Source organism: Engraulis encrasicolus, unplaced genomic scaffold (genome assembly GCF_034702125.1).
Source record: "Engraulis encrasicolus isolate BLACKSEA-1 unplaced genomic scaffold, IST_EnEncr_1.0 scaffold_47_np1212, whole genome shotgun sequence".
In the NCBI taxonomy this organism is placed as follows: Eukaryota; Metazoa; Chordata; class Actinopteri; order Clupeiformes; family Engraulidae; genus Engraulis; species Engraulis encrasicolus.
In genome coordinates, this window is record NW_026945786.1 from 649,074 (window position 1) to 672,098 (window position 23,025).

Sequence of the window (23,025 nt, forward strand, 5' to 3'; positions counted from 1 at the left end):
CAACGCCCCCTTAGGAGACCCAAACTTGAGCACATCCATTTACATTGTGTGGGCGGAGTTCAGGGTATCTCCTTCTTGTACCATCACTGTACTTAGTGTTCTGAGGAAGTCAGCTGTCATGGGGCACCTAAGTCACGCCCTCTACTTCCTGGTTCATGGGGCAGAGGGAGTAAAAAAATAATTACTGGGCTTGAAAATTAGTGGTTTTTTTTACACCAATCCAAACCTTGGTCCTCCACCTATGTACCACAAATCCAAAAATCACTCATTTTCAAGTCCAGTAATCATTTTTTGACTCCCTCTGCCCCATGAACCAGGAAGTAGAGGGCGTGACTTAGGTGCCCCATTCTGCTGCTGCTTCTCGTAGTGTGTACTTGTTGTTGAAAAGAACTACACAATGGCATCAGCCTTTTCTCTGGAGGACTCGTTCACTTGTCCAGTCTGTCTGGAGCTGTTGAGGGATCCAGTGGCGATTCCATGTGGACATAACTTCTGCATGAAGTGTATTAAGGGCTGTTGGGATCAGGACCTGGGGAACATAGGACCCGGGAAACATAGGGATGACCCTGTCCATTCAAATTAAGTTTCAAATGATGGATATCACCAGATTACTACACTTACTGTATGCACAACTGGACCAATAGTTTCTTATTGTTGCTTTGATTCCTGATGTTCCAGGAGGGGTTGGGGCAGAGCCAGAGGAGATGCCAGCAGATAATCCAGTTGAAGGAGAAGGAGCTGCAGGAGCTGAGGAAGGCTGTGGAGACTCTCAAGGTGAGAACTGACCAGAGGAGAAGACAATCTGCAGTAGATTTCTGTCTATGCAGTGAGATAGTTGTGATGAACTGTGACACAATCACTGACACTATAATGCTGATTGCCAAAGTCTCTAATGTTACGAATTTGCCCCCTCAAGTGGTGCTAAAGCATGTCTGTGCACACTACACACCACTGCTCACAACATGGACATTGCTTGCTAGGATTAAGGGCCAGCATATACTTGCTATGAGACTTAAATTACTCACACAACTGCACATACTTTCCCCAGAACGCACTGGGAAGCGTATCCCAAAAACTCTACGGTAGTATATTTAAGCCTAACCAGACAAATACAATGGCGTTGACTAGATAAAGCGACGGAGAATCGCTGGAGTGTGCAGCAAGAGCGATACAAGCGATGGAAGCGACAGAATATGTCAATAATAAAGATAAAGAATGATACCAAGGACCTGGATCAGAAGAAATGAGAGCTTGCGGTAGTTCTGCCAGGAAGACGAAAGTCACGTGCGCATTTTGCAGAGCCAATCAGCGGTCACCATTTCCTTTATAGTGACGTGTCTCACTCTACCCTCTCACTTGCTCAGGTACGGCCGGTTCAAAAGCTGTGCGCGCTAAATCTTCTTAGTACAACCGCAGCCTATTTTCTCCTCTATTGTCGTTTTCAGGAATATTATTTTGCCGTCGCCTCTCCTGCCACTCATGCTTAGCAATAGGCCTACACATTGGCAACCGAAGGTTCCGTGCCATTTCACCAGTCCCCGAGGCAGGCTCTTTGACTGTAAAACGGTTTTGGGGAAACTGACTTCGGATGCGTCTTGGTTACATTGTATTACTTTTTAGGAATCTTGCAGCGTTCTCCTCTGCCCTGTCTTTCATGCGCGCTAGTTTTAGTTTCTCGACAACTGGAATCCCGCGGAGACATCAGAGGTGAGAACGGTGTCAATTACTCCAAGGAGGCTCACCTGATGCGGCACCTGCAGCCGCCGACAATCGACACTCCCTTCCCGGGAATCGCCTGTGCTCTTAGGTTGCGTAAGTGCCATGAGTCCGTGAGGTTTGCCTCTCACGTCCTCAGGGAAATCCCTTAAAATGTAGGCCTATTGACAGCATTAGGCCTACTTGCAATACTTCTCAGTTATCGTCATGCATTTTACTTGCATGCCTAGTCTCGCTGCCACTGTTATTGCCTATTTCTCACTGGCTGCTTAACAGGTGGAGTGCTCCCTGTAATCGCCTATCGGAGTCAGTAGTCATGTTCTCTTTCTTGACCCAACGTCTTAAGTTAGTGGTTTATGTTGTGATTGTTGATTGACTGATGTGCTTCGCACGTGTTGTGGTGTAACTGACAAAGTGTAGGTAGGGTCTGCTCTAGCCCTCAGTCATGCGCTTTATCACAAGATGTTTCGAAGCCCTTTTATTCTGTGTAGTCGTGCGTTTTCTACCTAGAACTATGTCGCCCATGCAATTCATTGTTTCGGTTTCGCTGTCGGTACGTGCGGGACATTTTGACTAGCGCTGGTGGAGTAGCGTTCATGATTGAGAATAGCCTACAATAGATGCAATGCGCGGCCTTGCGAGGCTTTAAAACCCCGCCTGTTCTGTTCTATTCGCGATGGGCTTTCTCCGGTGACATTCGCCTACAACAGCGTTTCTCAACCCTTTTTGTGTCATGCACCTCCTAAGCCTTTTCATTGTGCCATGAGTTTCCCCTAACTCTTGTTTTACTTCACTTTTTCTATTCTAGTGCGACTATGCGACTCATGCATTTGTTAAAACTACATTTTCCAAGTACCCCTGCAGTTTGCTCGCGTATCCCTAGTGGTACATCATGTACCCCTGGTTGGTAAACACTGTCCTACTAAACTAATGACGCTAGCTGGCCTTATTTTATAGTATGTTTTTATCCATTGTGTATCACCGATGGTTTAGGAACATGTTTCGTCTAGTTATTGCTGTTGACTTCTCTTTATTTTATTAGTGTAGCTACACAGTGTGTCATATTAATGCTTGTGTTTTAATGTTTTACTGCTGTCTTTAAATTTTGTCTGTTTCACGTCCCTCATCCCTTAATTTAGGTACTTCTTTGGTCAGGCGCACTTGTTGTCCAGGTTGTCCCAGGAATGCGGGTAATCTGGCTTCCAGAATAATGTCTTTAAAATGTTCATAGTCGGGGATGCAGCCATAAGCCATCATTTCTCAAGCAAGAACTTATGTTTCTCTGAGTGGCATGTCTGTTGTTGAGATTCGGGATACATCATAAAACTGCCTTAACAATAATCTGCACAACAGGCAGCCTGAACTAGGCCTTCCGCTCTTTTACAATCATGTAGAATCACTTTGACTGCACGGTTAACAATGCCTTAATCTCTCGCCATGTTCGTTCTTTTGTCTCCTAAGATGTTTCTAGGTTTGCTACTGATGAATGCATGCCGCATAGGCCAACTCGGACCGCACAGTGGTCGACGCCACCACCTGGAGACTGTATGGGGAGTCTGCGTGACTCGTGGAAACATCGCGCATAGCTTCTCGTGGCTCACCTTGAGTGCCGCACACCTGTCTCAGTTAAAATTGCTGAAAGTGGACCAGGGATGTTTTCTTTTTTGGGGGGGTTAATGTGTAGGCTACTAAACTTTAAATGGCCACACGGCCCTATATGCAGCATGCCAGTCCTGTCAGTGGACCACAATGCTCGCCTAGCCGTGGCAAAGGAAAAGAAAAAATGCTTGCCTAGCAGTAACAAACTTCGACTCTGCTGCTGACCATAAACTCTGTCTTTCTGTTTCCAGGAGCTCAGATGGTCGTGCTCCTTCACAGGTCGGGTCCCATTGCCATGCTCACACCCAGAGATTCTATGCTGCATGCATTTCCTTCTGACACGTCTTCAGTAATTACAAGTTAGACGGCCTGGCACATCTTCAACATATTCTCTCAGTAGGACGTCAGCTGGGATCTGGTTGTATGTGTACCTCCGAGACTCTGTTTAACCTAATTTGTTTTCGCTCATCTCTATTCACCTCCCATAGGATAAGTCTAAGTCCATTCTCGCGGGCATCCCGTTTTTTGACCTAGGCCTATCCATTGCTCCCTCGGCTCTCTCTTCAAAGCGGTCTTCCTTAAGCATCTTGCGGTTTCCTGCACTTTTCCCCGCGATCCCACACTTCCCAGTTATGCCTGCCCATCGCCAGGTGTAGCAGCTATATGCCTTGCATTGTATGTTTTATAAAGGCTCTCAGCTCAGCGTTCTCTTGTGGTCTCACAGCGCTGCGTGGTTATTTCATTGGCATTGATGCACCGGTAGACCGGCTGGGAGAGAAGCTAGGAAGTAGAGGGCTCAATTCTTGTTGACTGATTTGCATTTGAACTGAAATATTTCTCTCAACACTTAACCCTTGCACTGGTAGCCTACTGCTTGTGGCAAAGTCTGTTTTAACTTCGCACTTGATCTTAACTCAGCATATAGGCCTAGTAAAGGACGACATCAAAAGACAAGTGTTTGCGCGCCAGCTCCGCGACTCCATCACAGGCTCTCCGTAGACTCCCTCACAGGCTCTTCTTTGTCACCACATTATGCTTTGCTTATAACGGACCGGTCTACGGTTCACTTGGGAAGCTCAAGTTTTGGTTGGCCTATCTAATACTCAATAAGGTCATCTCTCTCGCCCATAAATATCAGAGCTGGTTCTTGTACTATTAGGCCATCACTCCCCGCCCTTTGCACCACTGTTGCCTTTGTCTCTCTGTCCTTCTCTCGCTCTCATACTGTTCTCCATAAAGGTGTCCATGCCTTGTTGGTTGCCCCCGGGAGGGTTTCTGCTCCATTCTGCTGCCCCAAGAGCATACTGTATATGCTGCTTGCCTAGCCGTGGTTATTAAAGGAAAAATTAAATAAATTAAATTAAGCTTGCCTAGCAGTGGCAAAGTAGCCTATGGAGAAATAACTAGGGCTCTTAACACCTGCCAACCAGCCAAATGCTGGTGAAAGTTCAGTCTGGCCGATCCGAAGGGAAAACCTTCAAGCCACTTTTCCCTATTGGTCAGTATGTCTTCGGGTAGCAACAATAACTTTTACCAGCCACCTTGGCTGGTTATATGAAGTGACGTTAGAGCCCTGTAAATACTGCTCGCCTAGCCGTGGCTAAGAAAGGGAAATGCTGCTTGCCTAGCCGTGGCAAAGACAACAGGGAAAAGAAAAAATGCAGCTCGCCTAATTGAAAAAGTCATTTTCCTGTGCAGCTTTCCACGTGAGGGTCCTCCTGCGTGTCTGCATGACCTTTTGTCTGTCTGCTACAACTACTGGTGGTGGTGTTGGTGTATTACATGTCTACAGTGTGGCCACTAGGGGTGGCTGTTCCTGCATACATTCATAATGTCATGTCTATCTCAGTTATTCTCCCTTCCCATTATCTGCTCAAGGTAGGTTCCAGTCGTCACCTATGGTGGGTCATTTGTCTCCTCTTCTCCTTGCTCTCTGTTTTTGGGGGTAAGTTGCGTCCTTCTCTCAGCATTTTAATCTTTATCGGCAGGATTAAAACCTGGCCCTCTTAGTTTTGGGGGTTAAAGGTCCAGTTCCTGCTGCACGGCTACAGCAGGCTCTCCTGGATCTGCTGGCGCAAGACCCGGGCTGATGATTGGACCTACGCCAAAGACTACCTACCCTCTGTCAATTCTATGTCAACAATGTTAACATTAAATCATTTAAAACTAATTCATCTCTCTGGAGTCTTTCTGGCTGAAATGAGAGCTTGCGGTAGTTCTGCCAGGAAGACGAAAGTCACGTGCGCATTTTGCAGAGCCAATCAGCGGTCACCATTTCCTTTATAGTGACGTGTCTAACTCTACCCTCTCACTTGCTCAGGTACGGCCGGTTCAAAAGCTCCTCCACCATCCCCACCACCACTAGGTTGGTCTAGTCTTCCTGTCCGGGGGGTTAAAGGTCCAGTTCCTGCTGCACAGCTACAGCAGGCTCTCCTGGTTCTGCTGGCCCAAGACCCGGGCCGATGATTGGACATACGCCAAAGACTACCTACCCTCTGTCAATTCTATGTCAACAATGTTAACATTAAATCATTTAAAACTAATTCATCTCTCTGGAGTCTTTCTGGCTGAACTAAATACGAGAGGTGCGAGTGTACAGCAACAATAATAAGACAGACAAGTAAAATTAAAGTAAAATTTAGAGTGAAAACTTGTTTATTTTTTATTTTTATTTTATTTCTCCTTTATTTTACTAGGGTAAAAACACATTGAGGCAGTTGCCTCTTTTTCAAGTGTGCCCTAGCCAAAAGAGCAGCAAAGACGCAAAACGCACTCCATACGACACACAGTACAGACAGAAACAAACAAGTCACAAAGACAACATATCCAGACAGCAAAGCATAAAAGATTGAGACATAAAAACATGCAAGACATTACCATAGAGAAACATGCAGGACATAACAAAAACATGCAAGCAAGACAAACAGCGCTCATCAATAAAATACACAACAAGGACATAACTTAACAAGAAGCATAGACCAATGCAGACACTTACAGGATGAAAATAAGACATGCTACGCTGATTTTTTTTTTTTTTTCACTACAAAACCTCAAAAACACTCACACTGATACTGCAAGATGTCCGCAATACGTGCCTTAAAATCAGACAGTGGAATGAAGACGTCTAGTCCTAGCTGTTTCTGAAGTTCATTCCAGGTTGAGGGGGCATTGTATTGAAATGCTAATTTCCCAAGGTTGGTTCTAGGGGTAGGTGGGTTAAAGACAATAATATCCTTTGATCTAAGATTATATCTATTTTTTGAGGAATAAAACAATGACAAGTAAGAGGGAAGCAGACCAATGACTGCTTTGTAAATAAAAGTAAGCCAATGAAGATGCCTACGTACTGACAGTGGGTGGCAACCTGACAGACTATAAAGGTCACAATCTATGCGTTTACATGAGACACTTAAGTCCGATTTAACTCACTTTAAATCTTAATTCCACTCTAAAAATATCATGTAAACACTTACCGAACAGGATTTAAGTTTATTCCGATTTAAACTTAAGTCCGATTAAAGTGGGTGGTTTAATCCTCTTTTAAATCCGATTAAACACGTTCCTCTGTCATGTAACCTTTTATTCGGAATTACAATAAATCCAGTCGTTCCACGCATGCTCGTTGACCACATGATGGCGCCAAAAGGCCGTGCTCTTTGCCAGTGAGAAAAACATGGCGGCACTTCCTGTTAGTTTTCACATGAAAGTTTTGCTTAATTTAAAGTCCCTAAGCGACTATAAATGTTGTGGCTTCCATATATTGATGTAAAAGTGCCCCACGAAGTAATGAAGCACAACAAAGTTACTCCACATTACTATTTGACCACTCGTTTTTCTATGCTAACAGGGTAGCTAATGTAGCATTGTAAATGATCCAGGGAGAAAGGGGGAAATGTTGTGATTTCAGTCCGCCTGAGGCAACGATTTTCGTGGGGAAGATGACCTGCATCTCGGTGGCATTGGACCACACCCCCGTGCCTTATTTGGCTCGCTCAGCACGTGCGTCCTCAGTCCAATCGCAATGCTTTATTTTCCCCAGACGTTTAATCGCATTTAAGTGAAAGTGCCATGTATACACATCGCAAAATAACTCTTAATCCGATCTATTTAAATCGCATTTATTAAATCGGACTTAAAAACATCATGTACACGTAGCCAAAGATGGGTTGAGTATTTGGCTCCAGTAATAAAGCGTAATGCTGAGTGATAAACAGAATCTAGAGCCCGTAGCACAGATTTAGAAGCATGCATATAAATAATGTCACCATAGTCTAATACAGAGACAAATGTAGAAGTGACTAGCTCCTTTCTGGCTCTAACATTAAAACATGCCTTATTTCTGTAATAAAATCCTAACTTTATTTGTAATTTACGCACCAAATTTTTCACATGAAAATTAAAAGTTAGGTCTTCATCCACTAGAAAGCCTAAATATTTGTAACTTGACACTCTTTCTATTACCTGTCCCTGTAAAGTACTTATTTGAGGCAAGATTTGAGTGCGAGAATTTGTAAATAACATGTATTTGGTTTTTGTATATTGTTTTGTATATTGTTTACAGATGAATAATGTAAAACCCAAATAAAATAAAACAGTGTGCACACTTAAAATAAACAAATGGTCCCCGGGGCCTTAAACAAAATAAAAATGGTAAAAATTGAAAGGTTCCTTTGGAGTGGTACTTATAGTGTCTCTAAGGTCATATCAGGTTTGACCAGATGACTACTGGCCCAGTCAACTCGGCTTCTTCTTTTTTCAACTACTCCAAAAACCTGACCTGGTAGGTCACATTCATTCATGCATACATTTCTATTGGTAGGCTACTATATGTTAGAGCAATTTTATCTGTTTTAAGTGATATGTATATTTACCTCCGCCAGGAGGTTCTGTGATCGTCCGAGTTTGTGTGTGTGTTCGTCACGCTGCTATTACATGGCCTGCCACAGGGCGCGCGAGGACCACTGAGGAGGAGCCCTGAGCAGCCCCACTTACTAACTGGCGTAGGCCTACAGTACCTTCACGCAGCCACACAGAGCATTGGGGCACACGGGGCAGAGCATTGAAGTGAAATTCTTACCGGAGTCAAAATCGCTATCAAAAAGCAGCCTTAAGGGCTCTGCATACTTCACGTGCGCACTTTGTCGCGAGTGGCACGAGAACCATTAATGACGTCATCACTTGCGACAGACTATTCATACTTCAAAAGCGCTTTCGCTCGCATTGTCGGAAGTGCCCTCTGCTGTTCATGAGAGAAACGGCAGTATTTTTCGCAACTCGCAACGTGAGTTCTACGGATGTATAAAATAGAAAGCCAAACACGGCTGCTGTAGGGCTACTGAACGTCTGACTTGTGACTTACCACATTGAAACATATATTTTTTGTTGTAGCCTACATTGCCAGATCATTCCAAGACCATGTGAGAGCATTGTTCTGGCGGCAGAATTTATAAATAGATCGCCGAACACAACGTGCTTCTGAACAAAGTAAACAATTGTTTTACTGAACAACATTTAAGAGAGAAGATAACATAACTCTCTATGACATTTTATTATCCTCAAAATGATACAGGATCCATTCTGTAGTAGCCTACAGTAGTTGTAGCCTCTCTTCGCAACTCCTGCTTTGTCTGCCTACCTGCGTGGTCGCTGGTGGCGCACGACAAGTTACAAAAAATGTGGGGTGCACGACGCCGCGACACAGCAGCTCGCGCCACGGCGTGTGACATCATTTTGGGTCACGTGACGGCGCGAGTGAGGTCGCGAGTGAGGTCGCGAGTGAAGTATGAAGGAGGGTAGCGCCAGTCACGACAAGTATGAATCCCCCTTTAGCTACAGCCTCGCAGATCGTTTAAGTTCACAATGCTGTCACAAAACATTAATATAAAATGAAGCTCAAAGAAAGGCGCGCGCGAATTGCGTTAGTTCGCTGCGATTTGCTGCTTCCCCAATGAAGCCATCAGCACTACAAAACATTCCATAGACTAGTTCCTAGACTTCATAACGAATGAACGCTGGAGATGCGGCGAACAGTAATTTTCAATCCGAAATAGAGAGCAGGCCCGGGTGCCGCTCGTCTGCCCAAAGCGCCAAGACCAACTCGCAATAACCCTCATGAACTGATTCCCATACACTACATGACTCGATATTCACAGGTAGGAGGAACTTCTCCAACAAGTATAGTGTCGGGGTAGGCAATGATTCTGCTAGCTGCGACCAGTCGAGTCGACATGTTTATCGCTAAGCAATTGCGTTTGTAGCACAACGTTGGTGTCACGATATTGAAACAGCTAGAAATGATACAAGTGGATTTACCTCTCAAAAGTTTGTTTAGCCTTACGAAATAGCCCAAAACAATAACTGACACTCCACAACCATCCATGCACTGCCACTGGATAAGGGGATTCTTGCACATTTCATTCTGATTCAATAATTAAGTGAACGGCTCAAAGACTATATATAGGCCTATTACTGCGACCCAGTGGTTGGGGACCGCTGCACTGCTGTAGGCCTACTATGGGTGTTGGCCAATGAAAATTGTGCTTTTTAATTTTAATTTTGTTTTAGATGGTAGCCTAATGAAAGGCATGCTGCCAATCATCCACAATGTGAGTAATATGTAGCAATGAGCTTCAAGGCTTAGGCCTAAGTGCATTTGCAAATCACAGAAGGCATAGGCTATAGCAGTCTTTCTCAACCTTTTTTTAGGCGAGGCACCCTTTCAAATACTGAACATTTTCATGGCACCCCTAAGCAATAAGCTGTAACATGGCATCGCATCGGATACCACAAAAGCTTAGAAAAGTAACATATTTGGAGACGTCACACAACCTACGTTCGAAGTTGCAGCTGACTGGTGCAACCTATATTTACTTTATTGTGCGTAAATGACAGATGAAAGATTCCACTGACTAGCATTAACTTGTCAATGTAGACAAATATGTTTTATATTACATAATTTATTCATCAGCCACGTTTCCGCGGCACCCCTGAGGGGGGCCCGCGGCACCCCAGGGTGCCCCGGCACCCCTGTTGAGAAACACTGGGCTATAGCATGAACAATCACTTTGCCAATAAAACAATCAAAGGTGAACTAAACAGACCACAGCTAGAGGACATGGAAATGATAAAAGAGACCGATAGAACTGTAATTTGGTTACGACTTGACCGTTCAATTACCTGAACACAAATGCTATGTAGCCTAATAGGCCTAAATGCATGAAACCACATCATGACTTTATACCTATGTCCAAAACGAATTGAACTTCCTTGGCGGAGGTCTGCGTTCTCTGAATGCATTTCTAGTTATGTACATAGATTTTATATTTGAAATCGATATTTTGCAGAATTTTGTAATTTAGAAGTGTTACCTAGATAATAGACAGCTTGATACTGTGGTGCATTTTGATTGGCTGCTGATTTTAATATACACATAGAACCATCAGGACGCATGAAGAATGCCAGAACAGAAGCCGCGATAGGAGCATCACAGTCTTTTGACCGTCACATTACAATTAGTTATCTTCCTATGCTTATTAATATAAGCGTTGGAGGCGTCGCGAAAAATGAAGGATTTTCAAGATGGCCGCCAAATCCAATATGGCCAACCAAAATTAATGAAACTACCTGACACGTTGTTGTAAAAGCATGAAAATTGGTACATATATCCTTCTTGATATGCTGATTAATATTAGCATTGAAGGCGTAGCGAAAAATTATGAATTTTCAAGATGGCCGCCAAATCCAATATGGCCAACCCATATTAACGAAACTACCTGACACTTTGTATTAAAGGCCTGAAAATTGGTACACATGTCCTTCTTAATATGCTGATCAATGTTATTGTTGGAGGCGTCGCGAAAAATTAAGAATTTTCAAGATGGCCGCCAAATCCAATATGGCCAACCCAAATTAATTAAACTACCTGACACGTTGTTGTAAAAGCATGAAAATTGGTACATATATCCTTCTTGATATGCTGATTAATATTAGCATTGAAGGCGTAGCGAAAAATTATGAATTTTCAAGATGGCCGCCAAATCCAATATGGCCAACCCATATTAACGAAACTACCTCACACTTTGTAGAAAGGCCTGAAAATTGGTACACATGTCCTTCTTAATATGCTGATCAATGTTATCATTGGAGGTGCCGCGAAAAATGCTGTATTTTCAAGATGGCCGCCAAATCCAATATGGCCAACCCATGTTAGTGAGAAATCATCATGCACTGCGTCATAAATGGCTGAAATTTGGTAAATACATACTCTATGATGTACCTATTAATGTTAGAAATTAAATAGTTGCGTAAAACCAAAATTGAAATGTTCAAAATGGCCACCAAATGAAATATGGCCAACCCATATAACAGGAATTGTATAGCAGATGAGTGAATCCATTATGCACGTAGTAAAAGCATGAAAATGGTTACACATTTCCTTCTTTTTCAGCTGATTATTAGATGTGAAAAACACAGAATTTTCAAAATGGCCGCCAAATCCAATATGGCCAACCCATATTAACTACCGGGCACTTTGTGGTAAAAGCATCATAATTGGTAGCCTACACAGTTACATCTTTATGTGCAGATTAATATTAGGAATGGAGGTATGAACAAAATTCAGAATTTTCCAGACAAATCAAACATGATTGACCCATATTAGTGAAACCACCATGCACTTTGTAGCAGGAGCATGCAATCAGCACACATATACTTATTGATATGTATAATAATGTAGAAGGGTTCACGTGAGAAGTGCGTGCACGCACACAGACACACACACACAAGTAATAGTCCTAAAAAAGATTACTCTGGAAGTGATCCTAACATAGCCTAATTTCGAAACATCAAACCCTACCCTACTAATGTTATATATAGATATGTAGTGTTACATATTGTGTTACAGTACATTAGTGAAACCAGGGCACAATTTGCAGTGAAAGCATGTATCTTTTTATTGTATTAACATCATCAAAAGAATTTTCAAGATGGCCCCACATCAAATATGGCCAACCCATAGATGTATAAATGGGCATAAAATATCCTATATTTATCTCAGTATAAATTTCTCTGTACTTGTAGTAGAAACATATTTGTAGTCTTTGATGAGTCAATAAATATTTTAGTCACATTTTCAATGGATTTGAGCCATTTATCATTGAAATAAATGTGCACAACCTTCATTCAAGTACTGTAGGTAACAAAACAAAATCTTGTCCCCCCTCAACATGGGGGTTAAATCAAATCTTATCAACTTCACCTTGCATATGATGCATAGTTTGCATACCTTGAACTACAAATACAGAAATGGGGGTTCACCATAAGCCAAATCTTGCACACCATTATTATAGCCAAAAAATTAATCCTAATACTGTCCAAGGTTACTCAATTTTACATACCCTGAGTTGACTTTGCACCAACTGTGCCATTCACCATTTATTCAAAGTTTGTGTGTATCTTTTAATTAGGCATTGTTGGCAGTTTGATTGATGTTGGCCATAGGATATACTACAACCTGGGGAATCCCATGCTGCTTTGCACACTTTCTGATCTGAAAGACAGCATGGATTCCATTCCTCAGAAATTGCATATGTAACCTTCAGAGTATCTCACTTGTGAGATCAACTGGTGTTAACCAGGCAAGACATACCCATACAACATGCATGGGACAGGATTGCAGTTCGTTTGAAAACCTTGAAGTACAGCTAGAAGTAGTAATTAATTATTAGTTTCTTTTCTTAACCATGTTTTAACCATGTCCATGAATTGACAAATCAATTGAACTTTCTGTCTAGCAACCTTGAAATCTTGACCCTTTTGAATTTGTGGTCATGAGAGGCATATTAAACACAAGGCCTATGAAGTCGTCACTAACTGCTAGAGGTACTGTATATCCCACAATGTGCCTGGAGGATTAATGTATATGGGTTGGCTACATTTGATTTGGCGGCCATCTTGAAAATTCAGGTTTTATTTGCTATGCCTCCATTTCAAATATTAATCAGCATATGAAGAGGTAAATGTATACCATTTTTCATGCTTTTACTACAAAGTGTGTGTTAAATTCATAAATGGTTTTATTAATATGGGTTGGCTAGATTTGATTTGGTGGCCATTTTGAAAATTAAACTTTCTTGTAATGCCTCCATTTCTTTTATTAATCAGAATATAAAGAAGTAACTGGGCATCCATTTTCATGGGTTTACAACAAAGTTTCAGGTACAGTAGCTTCATTAATATGGGTTGGCCATATTGGATGTGGCGGCCATCTTGAAAATACAGCATTTTTCGTGGCGCCTCCAACGATAACATTGATCAGCATATTAAGAAGGACATGTGTACCAATTTTCAGGCCTTTACTACAAAGTGTCAGGTAGTTTCATTAATATGGGTTGGCCATATTGGATTTGGCGGCCATCTTGAAAATTCATAATTTTTCGCGGCGCCTGCAATGCTAATATTAATCAGCATATCAAGAAGGATATATGTACCAATTTTCATGCTTTTACAACAACGTGTCAGGTAGTTTCATTAATTTGGGTTGGCCATATTGTATTTGGCGGCCATCTTGAAAATTCTTCATTTTTCGCGACGCCTCCAACGCTAATATTAATCAGCATATCGAGAAGGATATGTGTACCAATTTTCATGCTTTTACTCAAAAGTGCACGATTAGGCCCTTTTGTGTGTCTAATCTGCCGGACTATAGGAGCTAGAATTCATATTCTGTTTTGTATGATTTTAAGTTACTGTAAAGAAAGACATTAAACATAAGTTTTGGATTCCATACTTTTATTTCTGTTTTGTGTTGCGTTCGAAAGTACTCTTGAGGTTCACGGCTAGTGAGTCACCTGCACTAACACTACACATAAATCTAAGATGCATCGTAGTTATCCAAGTTCTGTCAGATCCACTCTAGTCAAACATGAAACAGAGATCGGTATATTCCAGAAGCTTTATTTCGGAATGCATATGTTTGTGTTTGGCAGTATGGCTCTGTTCGGAGGAAGTGACTTGGCTTCTCCATGAGCTCCATGGAAGACAAGACAGTGAACAGCAGCATCCTCAGGTGGAGTGCCTTCCATTTAGCTCCATGGAAGCCAAGACAGGGAACAGCAGCATCCTCAGGTGGCGTGCCTTCCTTTTAGCTGGAGAGGCGACATAATGTACCCCGTAGAACAGAGCAAGCAACAACGACAACAAATCAAATAAAAACAGAAAAACAGAATGCAAGCATTCCGACATTTGCTGTGGTGGCTGTCTCTAGGTTGTCCTCAGACGAGCCTTTCATCGTTGCTTCCAGTCATCTCAATTCTCCATATATCTTTTAATTTCACTGGTACTCTGGGCTCCGGCGTCCTTCTTGAGTATTTCCACAAATGTTAGTGTGGGACGTCCTCTTAACCGGCTCCCATGTGACGGTTCCCATAGCTCCAGTTTGCTGGCTGACAGTTCTGGGTGCCTTTGGCAATGTCCTGCAAGTCTCATTCTCCTTACAGCTATCCTCTCGCTCACCCTTAGTATTCCCTCGTACAGGATTTTGTTGGTTACATGTACACTTACTCTTGCTGTGCCGAACCGTATCATAGCTCCTTTGTCTAATATTCGCTCAAGTTCAACTACAAACTGTCGTTCAAGTTGCTCATATCGCTATAGTCGCCCAAAACGCTTTTGTCTCTTCTCTCTCCAGCGACTCAGTACAAAGTCAATTACTTCTGTCGCTGGAATCGCTCAAGTTGCGCTTGGTGTACTGTATTTGTGTGGTTAATAGTACTAGCGTATGAGGTGTCCCTTGGGCAATATCAGAAATAGATTGTCGACGTTTTGACTACATTTCTTCATTAATACTTACAATTATTTATTGGGAATTAACATACCATCTTAATATGTACAGTGAGTCCAATATGTATTTGATCCCTTGCTGATTTTGTTGGTTTGCCTACTAACAAAGACAAGATCAGTCAATAAATGTTATGATAATGTGTATTCTAATATGGAGAGACAGAATATCAAAGAGAAAATACAGAAATTAACTGAAGAGAATTTATATTAATTTATATCCATTTCATAAGTATTTGATCCCCTTCCAACTGATAACAGTTCCGGGCCCACAGACCAGTTGGGCACTTGTCATATGAATTAAAGACACCTGTACATACTAACATGCATAAAAGACACATTGAATCAGCAGAATCAGTCCATAGTATGAGTGAATCAGTCACACTCCAACCTCACCAGCATGGGAAAGACCAAAGAGTGGTCAAATGATATCAGGGACACGATTTTAGACCTGAACAAAGACTAAATGGGCTGCAAAGCCACAAGAAAGAGACTGAGTATTAATGACCCAGCTGTTGATGCATTTCTTCCAAAATGTGAGGAATACAAAATGACTATCCATCAGCCTGTCTGGGGTTCTATACAAGATTTGACCTTTTGTAGGGATTTGATAATCATGAGAACAGAAATAAATCACCCTAGAGCTGTACGGGATGAACTAGGCAATGATATCAAAGCTACTGGGACCAAAATCACTGAGAAAACTACTGGTAGCACTTAATGCCACAGAGGTTTAAAATCCTGTAGTGCACACATGGTACCTCTACTTCAGAAGGAACCTGTGCAGTCCCACTTGAGGTTTGCCAATGGACATCAGACTGGTTTAGGATATGATAAGGAGGTGCTGTAGTCAGGTGAAACCAAAATCAAGCTGTTTGGCATTATCACAATTCAATGTGTTTTGAGAAAGAGTACTGCTGTCTATGATCCCAAGAACACCCTCCTCACCATCATGCATGAAAGTGGTATCATTATGGTTTGAGGGTGTTTGTCTGGCCAAGGCACAGGACAACTTCACATCGTCAACGAATGGATGGAGGGAGACATGTAATGTGCAATCCTTAGTGCAAACGTCCTTCCCTCCACCACTACACTGAAGGGTGGGCCATTTTTGGATCTCCCAACATGACAATAATACACAACATACAGTCAAAGCAACGAAGGAGTTGCTCAATAAGAAGCATATTAAAGTCGTGAAGTGGCCTAGACAGTCTCCAAATATTAACTCTATAGTAATTCTATGGAGAGAACTGAACCTCCTATTCACCAAGCTACAGCCACAAACTATTCATGTTTTAGAGATAATGTGCAAAGAAAAATGGGCAAAAATATTTTCTACTATATGCACAAACATTGTCATCAACTAAAAGAAGCATCTGACCTCAGTGCTAGACAACTAGGACTTTGCCACAAAGCACTTTATCTTCTTTAGCTAGAGGGGTCAAATACTTATTTGCCTAAATTAAATACAAATAAATTAAAATATATTATTTTAAGTTATTCTCTGGGATTTCTTTTTGATATTCTGTCTCTCCATGTTTGAATACATATTATCATAAATTTATAGACTGATCATGTCTTTATTAGTGGGCAAACCGGCAAAATCAGCAAGGGATCAAATACATATTGGACTCACTGTAGAATATCTTCATTTTAGAGATGTTTTACCCTCAAATGTGCTTCTCTGCCAATGGAGACATTCTGTGTGCCTAAAGACTGTCAGCTGTCCTGTCGTAAATCAGTCAAGGTGTCAAGAGTCCCTGCTCTTTCAGTGGCTCAAGCACAAGTATAGCTGAGGGTCAGTCCACACTGACATGGCCGAAGGTTGGGTAGCTGGGCCTGCAGACAGAAGGTCTGGACTGATCCAATGAGTTAAGCTGCCATTTGGGCAGCATAGCCCTGGTGCTAACGGTCGCTATGCTATACTATTTCACATGGGGCATTTGGCCACCATTGTTAGGAACTTAGGTTATGCGATGCTTAACTGTAATAACGTAGTTACTATGCTCTCTCACTTGCAATGTATCAATACATGTAACTATCTTAATGGCAACGGCATTCGTCTTCTCCTGTGATTTCCTGGCTTCTGGTTCCTTTTCCTGTTTATCCTGCACAAAGACGGATAATATATAATTATGGCTGATTGAGTCCGATTAACTAATAATAATAACTAAGTATTACATAGTGATAATTAATACCCAAGTACTTCTATATTCTTAATTATTAAAGTAGTAAAATGGTAAATGTACACATGTCAGATGGCGGGTGGTTATCCTTGTGCAACTGGTGTTAGCCCAGGTTAAGTCTTATTAATTAAATTGGGTTATGGACTATTTTATTGGCCCAGCTAATAATCTTAATTAGCAATGTGGGTTAATAAAAAGTAACAACAAGATCTCACATCATCACTAAGTTTGTACATACACCTTTTTACATTGCACATGCACTTTGCGGTAGCATTTTATTTGCCTATGAGATAAGAAAAACAATATTGTTGTAGGCCTATAACATAATTGAGCACTATGCATGATATTGGAGGGATAGGGCACAGTTTGCCAACAGGGGTTACATTCATACGTATTTTCCACCATTGTACTAGCCTGATAAACAAGACTTAGTGTGAGATTGCTGTTTAATTTCGTCTGGCCCCGATGAACGATATAGCTGAAGATTGTTGATGAGAACAACCCGTTGTCTGTCAAACCGTGCCTGTGCCTATAGACCGACGCTCTGACCTATTTCTTGTTGTTGTGCAGTCCCAGCGTCCCGAGCTTTGTCCCCACTCCCTCAAAACCCCGTCTGCTTTGATTAAAAATACATCTCTGCGTTGTGATTGGTTTGCCACATTCAGCGCAAAGTGGCAGTTCACGGCTATGGATCAAGGATAAAGGAATAAAAAAAAAAATGTGGCCGCCAGCAGGTGGTTAGGAATTTCGGAAGATTTTGTCAATATAATAATATGCATGCATCTGTATACCTGCCAAGTGTGCTACCACATGCTAAATTGACTTGAAATACGCAACATGTACACACACACCCATATTCTGCAGCAAGCTTATCCCAGGCCTAAGATTCAGTTTAAATGTTGATGTCAGCACAGCTCTTGATGTGTGTGTGTGTCTGTATGTCTGTCTTATCAGTCTGGTGCACAGACATCAGTAGACGAGAGTGATAAGATGTTTGCTAAGATGATTCGCTCAATTGAGAGAAGGTGCTCTGAGGTGACAGAGCTGATCAGAGCTCAGGAGAAGGCTGAGGTGAGTCGTGCTGAAGGACTCCTGAAGCGACTGGAGCAGGAGATTGCTGAGCTGAAGAGGACAGATGCTGAGATGAAGAAGCTTTCACAGACACAGGATCCCATACATTTCCTCAAGGTAGACAACATTATTAGACTCTAAAGTTTACAGCGTTCAAAACATGACCAAACACAGTGCCGATACACATGGGTGCCGCGAGGGGGGGAAAGGTGGTACAAGGGCCCAACAGCACTGAGAGGGCCCCTGGAAGGATGCTGATAACATAATTTGTCATTTTTTTTTTGGGGGGGGGGGGGGGGGGGCAAAATTTTAATCTTTCATGGGCCTCAACATTTTTAGCAGCGCCCCTGCCGATACGGCCAATATAGCTGTCTATATAATGCTGACCAAGGGCTCATGTCAGTAGGTCTACCTCACCCTATTTTGTGTGTGCGTTTTTCTACCTCACCCTATTTTGTGTGTGCGTTTTTCTACCTCACCCTATTTTGTGTGTGTGTTTCTCTGTGCAGAATATTGTGTCCATCACTGAGAGTCCTTACAGCACAGTTTCATTCAGTGTGACTGTCAGCCAAAGCTTCTCCTTGGAGCCCCTGAAGGAATCTGTGTCTGCACTGAAGACGCAGCTGGAGGAGAAATTACAGTCAGTCTTCAAGCAGGAAGTAGTCAAGATATCTGCAGCAGGTTTGGCAAAACAGAAATCATAACAGACATCTTCAATAAGCTTTTCAAAGTGACAGGTGTCTAACGATCTAACGGTTTATTATTTTTATCTTGAAGCCATCGCACATGTCAAGATCATCCAGAGCATACAGTGTGAGTATTCAAAACACACTAATTGAAAATGAACTGGATCATTGGACAGTTACTGTGCGTGTGTGTGTGTGTGTGTGTGTGTGTGTGTGTGTGTGTGTGTGTGTGTGTGTGTGTGTGTGTGTGTGTGTGTGTGTGTGTGTGTGTGTGTGTGTGTGTGTGTGTGTGTGTGTGTGTGCACACGTGCGCATGCGTATGTGTGTGCGTGTGCAAAGGTGGGTTTGTGTGTGTGTGTGTATGCGTGTGTGTGTGTGTCTGCTCGTGTGCATGAGTATGTGTGTGTGTGTGTGTGTGTGTGTGTGTGTGTGTGTGTGTGTGTGTGTGTGTGTGTGTGTGTGTGTGTACAATGACCGGATGTCCCGATCCTGATCTCAAATGTCTTTGGATGTGCCATGCATGTGGGTGAATGTGTGTCTCTGTGTTGGTCTGCAGATACTGATCCTGAACTCCCAGTCAGAAGAGCAGACAGTAAGGGTATCCTGGCACCACTAAGTAATTACTGAGGACATCTAACTGCCTCAAACATTCGGCATATCCAAATACACAGTATGCAGAGTTATTTGTCCTTTGTATGCCTATTTTCCAACACCGACCTGTATGAATATGGAAACCTAAGCATTCCACTTCATGCACATTTGTACAAAAAGAGAGGGTGAGATCTAAGGAGATTGCTTTTGTAGCCCTTTTTTTGTTTTCCCTGAGGACAAGTAAGTTGCCTAATAACTATTCCCACCTGATAGAGGGTGCTGGACTCCTCTTCATCATACTCGCTCTTATTTTACTAATAATGGAATGCTGAAGTCTAATAGGTTTTCATGTTCAGGTTGGTGATGGTGTTGAAAAGAATGGACGATATGGTCAGAGAACTTGTTTGCAGAATAATTCTGCACACTCTGTACTAGAGATGCTCCGATCTGCATTTTTATTTCGTCCGATCACTCATTAGCCTACCGATGACCAAAATCACAATCTTTCTTACTTTTTTCAGTTAATATATAAGGGCAGTCATGGGTGAGCGGTTAGGTCGTCAGACTTGCATCCCAGAGGTTGCCGGTTCGACTCCCGACCCGCCAGGTTGGTGGGGGGAGTAATCAACCAGTGCTCTCCCCCATCCTCCTCCATGACTGAGGTACCCTGAGCATGGTACCGTCCCACCGCATTGCTCCCCATGGGGCGTCACTGAGGGCTGCCCCCTTGCACGGGTGAGGCATAAATGCAATTTCGTTGTGTGCAGTGTTCACTTGTGTGCTGTGGAGTGCTGTGTCACAATGACAATGGGAGTTGGAGTTTCCCAATGGGCTTTCACTTTCACTTAATATAAGTCTGGGCTAAAACAGGAGATATGTGATCACTCATCTATGTCCTGGTAAGAAGCCTGGCAGCTACATTCTGAACAGCTTGATGACCTTTGCTAGATTTATGATTTATACTGTAGCTGTAAAACACCATAGCGGTAATCAGGCCAGCCGACGGAGTGGGGGACAAATTGGTATGTTGTCCTGGGCCCTGGGAGATAGAAGGCACATCATTGATTAGCCATTACATTGTATGTGTTGAGTGGGGGTCCTTTCAGATGACTTTGTCCTGGGCCCTGCAAAATCTATCAGTAGCACTGGCAGTAATCAATCCACACTCCACAAAGGAACGCACAGAGTGCACCCCCATCTTTACCTGTCTGTTTCATGCTTCCCTACGATGGTAATGGGGATTGTGTGTATTTGTGTTTGTTTGTGTGCGTGCGTGTGTGTGTGTGCGCGCTAGGGTTGCACGGTTACGTGGCGCTATTCCGACATGTCGCTATTCCGACATTGATGTCTATTGTCGGAATACCGGCGCGAGTTATGCAATTTCTTTGGTTTGTGCTACGTTGCTCAGCTTTTACTAAGTTTAGGGAGAGTGCATACAGTTACCCTAACCCTAACCCTAACCCTAACCCTAACCTTACGGTATGTCGGCTGTCGGAATAGCGGTATGTCGGAATAGCGGTATGTCGGAATAGCGATTGCCCCCCGGGTTGCACGGTATACCGGTATAAAAAAGTACCTCGGTACAAAGGCATTTAAAACGGTACAATACTGCGTTTGAAAAGTACCGGTATGCAACAATGTGGCAAACGGCAACAGCTGCTGCTTATAAACACTCCAAACTGAATAGCGGTTAGCGTTAGCGATTGCTAAGCACTTTTATTTGTAACTTTAACTTACAGTTGGAATAGTATCATGCTGTACTGTATGCAGAATTTGCATTAGTGACATTATTTTTGATTGCTTTGTGAATCCACCCTTTGGCTGTAGCAAGTTAGCTAAACATGCTAGGTTACGAGACAACTAGCACATTTATAAGGAGGGAGGCTTTTGATCCTGCTGCTGCGTGTGTGGGAGTGAGTGGGTGAGTGAGAGAGAGAGAGGCGCTTCTGATTGGATCAGCGCGAGATTCAGATTAACCCCTGAAGTGCTGGGGAACAGCAAGTAGTGGCTCCTGTAATATTGAGTTGGGGTTTTGGTTCAAATGTACCAGCAGTGAAAACAAGAAAATTAGTGAGAAATAATTCACTGCACATTCACTAACAGTCCATATCACATTTGAATTAAAAGTAAATTACTATGATGTGATGTGTATTATCCAAATAAATATCCACTCATGTTTTTGTATTTTGTATCATTTTAACAAAATGATTTGGATGGGATTATTAAAAAAATGTTACTGTTTCAGTGCAGAGTAGACTATTATTACCGTGTTATATTGAGATTGGTGTGATATCAGACCTGTGCTGACACAATATTCTACACAACGACTGGTCCAGGCCACTGTCCTGTCCCGCGTTGACTACTGCAACTCACTCATGACAGGTCTACCTGCTTGTGCGCTAAAGCCTCTGCAGATGATCCAGAATGCGGCGGCACGGTTGATTTTCAATCAACCCAAAAGGACCCATGTTACTCCTCTATTTATTGAGTTGCACTGGTTACCGATCGCCGCCCGGATCAAGCACAAGGCATTGACCCTTGCCTACAAAACCATCACAGGAACGGCCCCAGCTTATCTGAAGGACCTACTAACGCCTTATGTTACTGGAAGAGAACTGCGCTCATCCAGCACAAGCCGTCTGGCTCTGCCATCCAGTCGCTCTAGGTACTCCCAGTCAAGATTGTTCTCCGTTGTGGTACCCAAGTGGTGGAACAGTCTCCCAGAGGCAGCAAGACTGAGCACATCTCTTGCAGCTTTCAAGAAACAACTAAAGACATTCCTCTTTCGAGAGAATCTACTAGACTAATGCCTGAACTGGCCTTGCCCCAGGGCAGACTCCTGACATGATGTTTAGTTTAGTTTAGTTTAGTTTGTGAGTGTGTGTTTGTGTGTGTGTGTACTCGTTATTTACTCTTTATATTAAAAAAAAAAAAAAAACCAAACAACTAACCCCTCTTTGCAACTGCACTTGTTGTTCTGTATATCTCCTGTGCACTTTGTATTTGCTTGTGATGTTGGCTTGATTATGTCCTCTTTTGAAAGTCGCTTTGGTTATAAAGCGTCTGCCAAATGCAATGTAATGTAATGTAATGATTTGTACCGGGAGCTGGATAAATATTGCATTACAGGACATATATTGTTTTTTTTTGTTGTTTTTTTTTTCAAAGTACCGAAAAGTACCGAAATACATGTTGATACCGGTATCGGTACCAAAATATTGGTATCGTGACAACACTAGTGTGCGTGTGCGTGCGTGCGTGCGTGCGTGCGTGCGCGCGTGCGCGCGTGTGCGCGTGCGCGCGTGTGTGTACATAATGTGTTCATGTTTAGGCCAATGTAA

At 42.6% G+C, this 23,025-nt stretch overlaps 1 protein-coding gene across 1 annotated transcript in view; it reads left to right on the forward strand.

The window, feature by feature from the left end:
• Positions 1 to 23,025, forward strand: part of LOC134444236 (E3 ubiquitin-protein ligase TRIM47-like) — a 30,798-nt gene that overhangs the window by 4,047 nt on the left and 3,726 nt on the right. The window contains exons 2-4 of the mRNA XM_063193601.1: positions 679 to 774; positions 18,291 to 18,524; positions 18,917 to 19,065. Coding sequence (XP_063049671.1) covers positions 679 to 774; positions 18,291 to 18,524; positions 18,917 to 19,065 — 479 coding nt within the window. The remainder of the gene's footprint in view (positions 1 to 678; positions 775 to 18,290; positions 18,525 to 18,916; positions 19,066 to 23,025) is intronic.